The 12,995-nt window shown below is 41.1% G+C and overlaps 1 protein-coding gene across 2 annotated transcripts in view; it reads right to left on the bottom strand.

Annotated features, from left to right (window-relative positions):
* smoc1 (SPARC related modular calcium binding 1) overlaps window positions 1–12,441 on the bottom strand; it is a 46,078-nt gene extending 33,637 nt beyond the window's left edge. For both annotated transcript variants that reach the window (XM_041953764.1, XM_041953765.1), the window contains exon 1: window positions 12,095–12,441. In XM_041953764.1, the coding sequence (XP_041809698.1) occupies window positions 12,095–12,196 (102 nt within the window). In that variant the 5' untranslated portion in view covers window positions 12,197–12,441. The remainder of the gene's footprint in view (window positions 1–12,094) is intronic.
* Window positions 12,442–12,995: the final 554 nt, after the last annotated feature.

Genomic DNA, 12,995 nt, shown 5'->3' with positions numbered 1-12,995 from the left:
AAAGCAAGTTATTGTTTAAGGCAATACAAGTAATTTTGCTGAAAGTTTGCAAAAATACAAGGGAATGTATATTATACTCTCAATAATAAACACTTAAAAGCACAAATAAGAGTAATTAAGAGTCTTTAAGAATAAGATTGATAACACTGTAATATTTCCCGTTAATATTAACTGGAGCCAGCAGCCGGTTTGCTTAGCTTAGCCTCGTAGAAAGACTTGAAATGGCATGAAACGGCTAGCCCAGCTCTGTCCAGTGGTAACCAAATCTACCTACCTGCTACCTGTAAAGCTCATTGATTATTACCTTATCGCTCTGTTGTTCAAGTGGACAGATGGACAGATATGAGAGTGGTATTGATCTTATCATCTAACTTCTTATCATCTAGCTGTCAATGCACATATTTTCCAAAAAAGTCCAACCACTGTATTCTTGCTAATGAAAAATAGCCAGTTACTGATGAAATCCTATGTACTGTTTGTGATTTAAAACAAATACGTAGTTTTCAAAATCCTTAATTGCTTGTGCGTAACCAACAAACTGTTTCAGATTAAAACAACTAAGGCAAAAAAATACAAAAACCAAAACATGTAAATGAGTGGAGAAAGAAAAATCCAGCCTCCTGGAGAGAATATCAAATAGCGGACACTATGCTAAACCCTGTCTAATCTAATCTTCTGACAATGGCTCTCTGCACTGTATCCCAGCCACCTCTCAGGTCTGATTAAGTCTCACAACTGTTTCTACAGGACCACAGCTCTACATGAGGTCCTCAATACAATAAATGTGCACGTGGTTCACATTTGACTCCTGCCAAAATAAAGTTCACTCACACCAGCAGTGAACGACCCTGAGCCTGGATCACATCGTATCTGAAACACGACTCTCTTAACTAGCAGGGACAACCAAATGAGTGAGGTTTGTCTTTTAGTACCAGACAAAGTAGTTTGCAGGCAATCAGTAAAGCATTTGACAACAGTCTTACACTTTTGTGTGGTTTCCAGTTTACCAAATCCTGTCTGAATTGTCCTGATGTGGTAAACCCCACCCATCTGGCAACTTGAGGAGGTTAAAACAAACGCTAAGAGTTATTTTCAGTTACTGTCTGACCCAGGTCTGCTTGACAGCAATCAGCTGCTACAGTATTGGCCAGGATGAGGAGACCTGGCATTATCTCCTGAGGGAAAACAGCCCCTCCTGTTAGGCCAATTGTCGCTGGAGTAGAGACCCGCCCGAAGTCCTATAATCAAAACCAAACAAACACATCCAAATTAAACAGACTAACATGTAAAAGGAGCTATTGTTGGCTCTGCTGAGGAACACGCGCTGCTCAAAATAACATTAATTACCCAAACCTGTGGTGAGAAACTCGCTCATACTCCCATCCTGCACATCATTTTGCAAAGTTTTACATCGTAGTGCATCAGGCAGCACATGAAAGATTTACAGAGAAGCCAAAGCGCCAAATAGCATAATGGAGTATTGAATGCACCCTGAGGGAAATAATCTCACTTTAACAACCGCACAGAGGCCCTTTCTTTAATTTCCAAATTGGAGAACAAGAACAAATATACATTTTTTTTCATCTTTAATGGACAGAGAGAAAGCTTGAATATAAACATAGTGAGGACATGATGTCCTCTGCTGCCTGATGGCCCACCAAAGAGATGAAGTCAAAGATGAGCTGAAGGTAAAACACCAGGGGAGTTACACGATGGTTTGGTACTGATATCTTGACCTGGAAACAATGAGATCTCACATTTAACAAGCTAAATTCCCCCGACACACACACATACACACACTCTCTCACACACACATCTCAGTCAGAAGCACACAGAGCCCTGAGCTCTCTCTCCACCACTCATAAAATAAGTGAAATGCAACCCCCATTGTGCAACCATTATAGCATTAGCAAAATGGTCTTTTTTTACCGTCACTGGCAGGGAATCTGTTCCAGCCTGAGCCACAGCAGTGGAACAAGAAGAAAGAATATGATTAGAAAATAATTATTTTTATATATGCTCGCTTAAAGGTCTGACGGGGGAAAAAGCAGGCTATGTGAAACGGAACAAAGGTAGTAAATAAACAAATCTGTGGATTACGTCTCCTACAGTAAATGCAATTAAACTTTCCAACTGGCTTGATGTGAGAGGGTAGAGCTCATTTCTTTGGACAGATTCTGAGTATAAAACAAACACACGACATAATCCCATTTTCACCTTTATTCCACTTATCAGCTTTACTAGCGAACTGGCTTGCTAAAGTTTCTTTAACATGTTAGCTGATTTGTATCCCACATACACTAGAGCTATGGTGTCGGGAATATGAACAAATACAAGTCTGACAAAACGAAAGGCCTATTTCTTTTTTCTCCAACAAACCATATCTCAAACACTATGTGTCTTAAAAGAGTACTCCACTAATTTAGCTTAGCTTTGCATTCCTGTAACATTGTTGGAGTCACAATGGACAGTTTTTTAAAAAAGGACCAAATTCTATGCAGCAGATCCAGAGATATCGTCTTAACACGCATTGTTCTTCCTTGTCAAACCCAGCGCCTACACTACCCACAATGCAACTTGAATTTTGACAGTTTGGTCAGAGATTCAGGTGTTTTATGCTAGTAGCAGCTAATGTAGCTTTGAGTCACCTTTGAGTCATTGAGTCAAATGTCGCATCATGTAAATGAAGAAGATACTGGTGCACGCTCTCGTCGTCATAAACCAAATACTCCGTTTTCCCTGTCTACACATCAGCACTATACATGGAGCCTCTGAAAGTCTTCATCCTGAAAGGTGTTTTCCAAAAGCTGTTTTCAGTCACCTAAAACGCTGTTTATGTGTGCACAAAAAGCCGAAACACATAAAAGCTACATTTAAAAAAATACCTGTGTATAACATTTTAAAACTTCAGATCCAACCAACAGTGACTCAAGTGACATCACTTAAGGCCATTTATCAGACATCACACACTTTCCCTATTGGTGGGGTTCCTCTTTAAAGGACCACTGCAGTGGTGATGCATTTTTTAGCTAACTAACTTCAAATCACTTTTGCATCTGCGCTAACAACTTTACAAATGATACAACAACATAGTTTGCAAGTTCACTGTGATGCATTACACAACTCAAACAAGGTTCAAGAGTTTACGTGTCAGTTTTCAACATCCCAAACACTATTGCCTGCTTTAGAGGATTTCCAGCAAATATGTGAAGCTTACATGATTTGTAGTTGAGGAGTTGAAACTTGGTTTGGTCCTTTGAAATGATTAATGGACATGATGAACATAAACATTAACAACGTTCGTAAGTAGTTGCGGCTTGTCATGTGCTCACAATGAGTTGTGGTGTGTTTGTGTGTTTCTCTCTTATGTGGAGGGCTGTATAAAAAGTCAGCTATGCTTTTGGACTGTTAGTACAATGCTGTTTATGAGCTGCAAAGAGAGATGAGGTTTCAAACCTGCAGAAAGCTAAATGTTGTACATGAGCCTGATGTTGTGTTTGGAAATCACTGACTGTATTACTGTCACTGGTAAAACTCAGAATCATAGTATAACAGTCCACATCCATTAGAGTTACATATTACTCCTGGTTAATTTAAAAATGTATTAGAGTTTTCATTTCCGAATGACTGTAGCAGAAACATCTTAATTACTAAATAACACAAGGAAACTTGTGGTGCAAATATTTGTAAAGAAATGTCAGCATCATTTCAAATCTAATCTGTGCTTCATAGTAAAATTTCCATTTTAATTAGAGGTGACTGTTCTTTTTTTTTTTGGAGAGTTTTCTGTCCAATCACAGAGGTGATGTGGCCGTTATATGGCTGTTAAAACTGTCTTAAGCAGTTAACTCTGATGTTTGCAGACCGAGAGAACCACTACCAAATTGTTAATATTCATGTGTTGAAAAGATAATGTGGGTAATCTTTGTAGTGTGGCCTATGGGAAACTGGAGGCAGAACAGTACAAATACAGGCTGCAATGTGTTTGTTATTACAGAGTGAAATTTAGCCAGTTTTTCTCATGTTTGAACTTTCATTTAGTCAAAAATCTTTATTTGGAGAAGCCCACTTCAATGAGCCGACTGAAGCTCTTACCCTGACTTGTTATCACAAGGGATGGTTAAATCAGATCCTATGTAGTTAAAAAAATGTGTGTTCTATTTAACTAACAGGAAAATGTACCTTGACATGAATGACATCACTGCTTCTACAGAAAAGGCTGTTGCATGCACAGATGGAGATTCATTACAAGCCAGGCTACATCTGTGTGTGTGTGTGTGTGTGTGTGTGTGTGTGTGTGTGTGTGTGTGTGTGTGTGTGTGTGTGTGTGTGTGTGTGTGTGTGTGTGTGTGTGTGTGAGTGAGATAGAGGGAGCTCTGTGTGCCAGCTCCACGCTAACGTGTGATGGTCTCATTATCCCCTTTGGGAACAACAACAACAACAACAAACAATGCAACAACACCAACACATACATAAATACATTCATATATGGCCGTCTGATGCATCGCTGTGCCATTAATCACCGGGTGTTTTTGGCAGTCCCTCACTAGCCAACAAGTGGATTAGTCAAATGGAGGGAAAAGAGAATAAAAGTGAGCCAACCACAGAGGTAACAAGCCCGGGCTAATTGTGTACCGTTGTGTGCTTTTAACGGGCCGATGTAATCACTTTTGTCCGATAATTAGCATTTAGTTTTCAGGAAATCTATAAAGCGAATGCCATCCCTCATGCCGTTTCAATTAACACACTTTACTTAACTGTGGTATAAAAAAGTGGAGAAAATAAAAAGGAATGTATGAAAAGCTGCGCCCTTCTTCTCCTCCCCCTTATTCCTTTTAAATTTCTAATTGGGTTTTGTCTTGAAAAAGAAACTGTAATTTAGCATCCTCAAAGTAACCCTTTAAAACCCTTAAAACACAGTTCTAATATGTTGTGAACTGGCGAGCACTGAAGGAGCTGGACAACTTGCAAAGTGGGTGTGCCACTCGCAGCAGGAGGCCAGGGATTGGGTTTAAAACATTAAAGTTCAGTCCCCTACTCCACCATTTATTTTTATTTGACCTCTTTATGTAATTACTGTCATGTTTCGGTAGGTAAAGTTTTGGTTAAGTAGTTTTAAAGTTGACTTGTGGAGAAAGTGCGGAGCAATAAAGTCAAGGACAGAAACTTTAACACTAATACTAAAGTAATAACCTTTGGTTTTCTTTCATCTCTCTCTTAATCTACAAAGAAATGAGGGACCCCAAAGACCTAAGCTTCAACAATCTTTTGTTCACTCTGCTCGCAAACTCTAACATTATTCAAACATTTAAAGGTAGCATTACAGTAGTACCTGGGATTTTACAATTCATGCGATGAAATCATTAAAGCATAGCTACTTTGTCAGCTATGCTTTCTTCATTTGTACAATTCTTTTTAAACCTGAATTAAGGACATTTTTTGGCCACTTGGGGGCAGCATAAACAAGCTGCACACACAGGTTTATGCAGCTTATTTATATTTTATTCATGTTTCTTCACCCAGCGAACGCCAAGTCCAAAATTTACTCTCTTTCTTTGGTCTCTACCACCTGGCACTTTAGCTGCTAAATGCTCCACTGCATTCACCAGCTAGATGCTAACTGTGTCTGTCTGCAGAGCGCGTAGCATTTTACCCACTGCACGTGGAAACGATGCTGATGAGAGCAGTGAGACTGAACCAAAACAGTGAAGATGCAGCTCAGAAAACCAAAACAATGAGCTGAAAGACACTAAAACACTGCGTAAAGCTGTGGGGAGCTGCAGAGCGGGATAATAGTTCTCAGTGGCTTTATCACCCCTCCATTACACATTTAAGTCATTGTTAACATCAAAATGTTGATTTTAACAGCTTTGATGTACTGTTATGATTATAAACTCCATTAGATTTAATGCATCTGACAGAGTTATGGAAAAACAATTTCACACAATGCCTAAATCAGATTTCCTCTTCACACGAAGGTCCAGAGATTAAATACAAGATTAATGAAAAGGATGACTTCCTTATGTTTCTTTTGAAGTGGTGTGAAGGAATCAGAATGAAAGTGTGAGTGAGGGGGAGAGGGAGGTGTTCTTCCTTTTCGGAAATGGCTCTAAATCTGATTAACAACATTCCTTGTTTGTCGCTAATGCTACATCCTGGCTACAGAACAGTCAGCTGTCTCTGCTGTTCCCAGGAAGTAAGTGTGTGTGTGTGTGTGTGTCCATTACACTTTACAATAGATTCCACACCACCGTTGCATACTTGAGACCACACACTTGCTCATATCAAAGGAAACGATTAAATATGTGGCAGAGCAGAGGCTAATCTGCTGAGCTAGTCTGATATGGAAGAGGAAGTGTTTCTGCCGTCCTGATAATCTGAAGGATTACAGAGAGCCATAACTCTTTCAACAGGCAGTATTCCTCTCAAACAAAAGCTGGTGCATGTCACTAACACAATGAATTTACATAGAGCAAGTTCCCATAGTCGAGCAGACAAATAACTAAATGCAAACGCACCCCATAAACCACAACTATCAGGAGGATCTGCAGAGGAAAAAAAGGCTGAGTGAAGCAGCGATGATCCGTGCTTGGAGCTAACTGGCCTGAAATCACAGAGCTGGACTTTGACTGCATTTCATTACACTGATTAGAAAGCCCCGAAATTGAGCATGAAATGCGTTTGCTGATTACGCGGCTATCTGAGAGAATTGACATATGTAAGCAATTTGATTGGTTGCTGGTGGAGTCACCCTTAAAGCCGCCTGTCAGTGTCCTGTGGAATATAAGTGGAGTCTAGGTGTCTAGTCTTGTCGTGTCAGGCCTTGGCCTGTGAATGGAAGTTTTACTAAAGTTTTGCTGAAGTTCTCAATTAAAGAAAAGCAATTTGTTGACATTTAATGGAATCATTAGGTTTTTTCTGTAGCGTGCCCTATTTCCCTCTAGTTGTCTCATTTATTCAAATTCAGTGAGATTTTCCAGAATGCCTCTCACCAACTCCAACAGAGTAGATTTTCTTTTTCTTCTATGTGATTTATCTCTATATGACAGTGTGACACTAAGGCAAAACATGCGATTGTAATCCTCATTGTAAAGAAAACCAAAAAGACATGAATGTGTGCACCAAAATGAACAGTATTCCATCCAACAGTTGTCAAGACCAAAGCGGTACGCTGACCAAAGTCACCATCCTAGACCTGCTAGATAAAGTATATGACAGCCAACAAATTTTTTTCCAGGAAATGATGGAACCACAGGATGACAGTGCTGATCCGTCTTACAATCCAACACTTTAGTGAGTGAGCGACTGTGAATATTCGTTGTCCCCAGAGGACAAAACCTGATGCTTTGATAAACCGCAAACATTTCCTCCAGCACCATCCATAGGCTTAAATTTTCACTTTCACGGAAGAAATATCAGTATTTAATGAACCCACTGACTGTTATTGAGGCCAGTACCAATACCAAGAGGATAAACCATTTGAAGTTTGTTTATTTCGAGCATCTGACCTTTCCTGTTGTGCCGACAACAATTTCAGCTCTCATAGAAGAAATGACAAAATCATTTCTTCTATGAAGACACCTAGACACCTAAGAAATGACAAAATCATTTCTTCTATGAAAGCTTTAAATTTCCGCAGCACCACCCCTAAGCTGGATGCCACATTTATACCAACTTTATACAGAAGGAACATCAAAATTACAACTTGATTGCCATGAAATTTGGTCTCAATAACTTCACGGGATATGAAGTCTGAATTTGCTAATACTATGGCCTTTTCTCCAGCACCACCATTGCACCATAATTTCCACATGCGTATACAATATTGTATAATGCTGGTGTTGGAGCACATCCATGATCCCAAGAGGAAGGGTCATTTTGAGTTTGCTGTTTCCATTATCTATTCAAGGTTCAAGGGGCAGCAAAATCATGCATATGTATGTTGTTGTAACAGTATTCAAACTCACACCAGCATACAACAAAAGAACCCAAAACCACAAGCTTCGTCACCAATAACTGTTTTAGGGATTTTCCTTTAAGTGCCTAATCAGAAACTGCTGCTGAACAAAAAAGTCAGGACAAAGTTAATCTGAAAGGTTTGTATTTCATGACTTCTCCTCGCAGAAGACGGTGATGCCAAACTATGACCTTATCACTTTGCCAAGAATGTTTTTCCCTATAAAGACTAAATGGAGAAATGTGCACTGCACATCTGTGTGATTATGGTCAACAGCTCGTCTTCGAAGCATCCCAGTGGTTTGATGGTTGAGGGACAAACTTCTCACTCTGTCCTCCTACTGTAGATCTCTATCTTTGCATTTCACGTCTACAAAATACTATGTAATAAGCAACAACTATCCTTCGAATAGGTATCGTTTCACGTAGCTGCATATGTATGTATGTATTCTTCAGTCTATCCCTCATTTCCATCAAAGCCATTTTGGAATTACTTTTTCAGAAATTTAAGTGGGCTTCAATTGAGTATATGATGTACATTCTAATGTACGTATAATTAGATGTGCATGCATGCTAAATCAGTCATTCAGCTTTCACTCACAGACCTGACAGACACGGTCCCAGCACACTGCAGGAATGGTCAGGATTCCTTATAAGTCCAGGCCATTTGTCGCATTTCTTCATCATTGTTTTATTTTTCTGCAGACCACAACTTTGGTTACTTTTTCATTTTATTCTTAATCTGCTGAGGTTCAACACATGCCGTCTATTTTTTATTATTCTACCCATTGTCTAGCTGTTTACTTTGGTGTTGCACCCACTTTTTCTGAACCTGCCTCATCAGCTTTATCTTCAGTTCCTGATTTCTTTCTTTTCCCCCAACAGGCTTTAACATAACAGCGGTGAGCTTGTTGCTTTTGCTTGTTTCTTTGAAGTTTAAGGGAAACGATGTGGGTCATGAGTTGAGAAAATGGCGTCTCTACCTCTTCTGCAATGCTCTTCTCTCCTATGATTTCTCCACATCAGTGAACATGAAAAGCACAGTCAAACTGCTGTTTTCATATTCACTTTCTCTATCACTTAAAAAGAGTCCTGTTCCTGATCTCCATTACTTTGTGCAATGTAAGCACAATAAAGAGTCATTAGCTGACCATGCAACAATCACACACAGGCACCTGCACCCACATGCTGCATGCATCAACACATGCAGACCACTCACACCTGCGCTGTGGCTGTGATCTACCTCACACCAATAAAAAGGCTTTCCTGCTTTTGAACTGAACTTCTACTTTCCCAAGCTGCAAGGTATGCAGTCTTGGCTGCTCCGCCGCTCGTGCAGGGCTGTTTATATTTGTTTTTCAATGAGTTTATGAGCATTCACTGATGCTGTCACCAAAGTATGCGGGCCGACTGCTCACCGCATCCCATCCCTGGCACTAACAGGTTGATTTGATGAAGGGGATTAAGGCTAGATGAGTAAGCGTGGAGGGCATCCTCATTTGTTGGCCCTGGTTCCTGAATACGGCCTCCCTGGAAAACAGATTTCTTAGTTTCTTGGTGCCTGGCCACCACCTGCCTCGTTAGACTGATTGTTCCTGGTGCTAAGGACCAGAAAACCTGCCAAATATCTTGTGGCAGTCATTAAGACCTGCAATTAGATGTTAACTTTAATCCTCTTCGACTATAAAAAAAGCATAATTTCACATAAAGATACATAAAAAAGTTTTTCATTGAGATCATAAAGGTGGCATTCACATTTCATTGTTCTCTCCCTCTACCATTACTGCCTTTGAATTAAACTAAATAATTGTGTGATCACCATCCTTAACATCCTTATCGTCTGAGCGGTGCTGCCCTCCCTCTGACCGATGAACAAATGCTTAAGAATAAAGGAGTCAAAGTCAAAGATAAACTGGAGAATGAGGACAAAACAGACTTGCCTGAACTGCACAAACTGCAACGATCACAAGAGAGCAAGTCTAAAGCTCTGTTAGTGTCCCAATTACTCGTATTCCCCAGTTGTGAGAAATGTTGGACTTGTGCACTTATTGCATCATAGAGCCTGCAGGCAGATGAGAAAGGAGCAGTGCTATGCAGTTAAGTTAGCTCAGGCTCTCACCCATGATATGAAGGTGGAAAGTGGGGGTGTGAATTCTGGTATTACGGCAGCTGTGAGCAATGTTAAAAGTATCTACTGTGATGTGAGTGGGGGTGTGCAGAAGGCCGAGTGTGACTATTCCTCCTCAGTGCCCAATCTAGGCCAGGAGGAGGATGAAGTGGATGCGGAGAGAGTGTTTAATTTTTTAAGGTGATAGAGATCCTACGATTGTTCACCGAACCTTGGAACAGTTTTTTGCGTTTTATTCCCTCTCTGCTGCTGAAAAGCTTTTGTCTCCAAAGTGTCAACTTTTCGAGGACTAAGAGGCAGCCTTGTTTTCAAATTGACATCACCCTGTATTTTGGAGTTTGTCCAGTGTGGTTTTGAAAGGGTTTCCTAAGGCAGAGGGTGATAGAGTTTCTCAGCCTGCAGAGGAGCATGAAATCCTTCAACTAAAGCTAGAACAGGAAGAGTTGGAAAAGTTCACAATAGCACGACAGCTCAGATAGATCGTCAATCACGGAGAAGTCCAATAAAACCACCTTTGTTCTGACTTCCCAAACTTCCTAGCACTTGTTGTATCATTACGCACGGTTAACCACAGATCTGCCTCAACAACTACCAAACTCACTTCATGACAGCAAAACCACACACTCCACTCGGACTGTATCATTATTTGGCCAGTAGGAAAACAATTATGAAGTAAGTAACAAAGAAGTGATTACGCAAAGCATAAAATCACTGTGAGCCATCTTGACCACAGCGTCTTGTGCAGGGAGGAGGGTTTCGAAGATGTTGTGAAATAGTTCCAATATGTGAGAGTATTACATATTCACCCCACTCACCCCCCACCCTCAGACCACAAATATTACACTGCGTCTGTGGAACAATGCTGTTCCCCCATCACTTCCTCCTCTCTCCGCCTGGACAGTGCTACGGCTATTTGTGAGAAAGCTTAAACAGGAGGGTGAACAAATAAAGCACTGTGTGTGTGTGTGTGTGTGTGTGTGTGTGTGTGTGTGTGTGTGTGTGTGAGAGAGAGAGAGAGAGAGAGAGAGAGAGAGTGTGTGTGTGTGAGAGAGAGAGAAGTAAAAAAGAGATGGAGAGACATGACAGTGACAAAGATCTGTCCCTGAAAAGTAGAGGAAGAACAGAGCAGGGATGCTGTGACAGACGTTCAGGTTGACCTCTGTTCAGTGATCGCAGCGAACAGATTAACCTTCACTCATATTCCATGTCCTGGAAAGCAGCCTGGTATCAAGTCATACACTCTGATTACAGCATCATAGGTTCAGACTAAAACTGCACAAATTGTACTTTGGTGTGTTTAAGCATTGCTGACACACCTGGACGGAGATGAGTTTTTTTTCTCTAGAGACTCAGCTGAAAAATTTACAAACAGGTCTCAAAATTAAAGTCAAAATTACAGCTGTACAGCAGCTGGTAACCCACAGGACGTTTTTTCTGAAATAAATACAACACCGGCTTGGAAAAGTCCTTGAAAGATAGCTGGCCCTTACAGTCTGTGGGTTCATGAAAAACAGCACAATACCTCAAAGTGCTTCAAAATGAACAATATTGATCATCTTTCACCACTGCAGCACCAAGATAATCAATACTTAATTTGCATATATGCCAAATTTATTTAGGCTATGTTTCACTCCCATATAATGCTATTTTTGATTCCTTGAGTTTCAGTTTGGAAAGTCCTTGAATTGTTGTCTTCACTCGTTGCTTTAGAGGACTCAAAATTACAGATTAAATCAGATTTAATCGTAGGTTTTACACCTGGTCTGGCCTGAAATGCAGTTATGAATAGACTCATGTGAACTGCATGACACAGCTCAGCACTTTATTTCCATTATTTCATATTTAGATCCACGTGTTTCTATACTGCTGTAGGTTTCGCTCACAGTTACATTATTAGTCTGAGGTGAATTATTCCTGCGCTATGTTCACTCTTTTTACGCGCGGCTCGCAAGTCATCCGAGCATTATCCTGTTTCTAAAAACAGAGTGTGGCGCACAGGTAGGCACTCACCCGGGAGCCAGGCTTCTGTGCGGAGACGTGAGGCAGGTACCAGAGAAACAGAGGCGCCAGAAGGTGAGAACAGGTGAAAAGAAGAAGACTTGACAATAACATAATTGATGGTCGGTGAGCGCAGAGCAGGGAGCGGCAGGTTGGCTCGGTGTGTCCGGGTGTCACACTGATGATCAACAGGTCCAAACGGGGAAAAAAACAACACGCTCCAGACACACTTTTCCTTCTCAGTTCTTTTCCTCTGTCTACTTCTCCAAAAACTATTCACATAGTGCCACGCGTGGGATGAGAGCTCATGAGTCGGCGGTGACCATGGTGACTGGTTTTATCCACTGCGGGAGGATCAGCTGTTCATCGCGGCCGCCACAGGTTGAGTCGCGCCTGTATCCATTGCAACTTCATTTAAAAGCAAAGGAGGAAGAAGCGCCGCTGACTGACGCTCCGGCCGACCAATGAGCAGCGAGGGATGGCGTTTAAAGGCCACGCCCGCCGCGAGCTGGTCCAAGATGAACTCTGCACAGAGCAGAAAAGGCTGCTGTGGTCAGACTCAGCAGCTGCAGGGACTCTCGCTGTATTATCATCAGTCTTTGAGAGCAGGGACAATGGCCGAGCAATTGTGAAGTCAAATTTTAGGTTCTCATCCCCATTCAGAGTCACATAATGCTCTATAATAGCCTAGTATCCTGCCGCCATGACATTTAGCCTGTGTTGTACTTGGCTTACAATGGAAAACATCTATTGAGTAAAGTCAATAGCTGTCACAAGCACTGCAGGGGGTCACCCTGTGTTTGTAGATTTGTGTGTGTGTGTGTGTGTGTTGTAAGGATGAGAATTCAGTGGTTGATTGGGCAGAAACCCCTGTGTGTGCGCGCCACTCATTCCTTAATTATCACTCATTATT

The sequence above is a fragment of the Chelmon rostratus genome, chromosome 15 (assembly GCF_017976325.1).
Source record: "Chelmon rostratus isolate fCheRos1 chromosome 15, fCheRos1.pri, whole genome shotgun sequence".
Classification (NCBI taxonomy): domain Eukaryota; kingdom Metazoa; phylum Chordata; class Actinopteri; order Chaetodontiformes; family Chaetodontidae; genus Chelmon; species Chelmon rostratus.
This window is presented reverse-complemented; position numbering and strand designations above follow the sequence as displayed.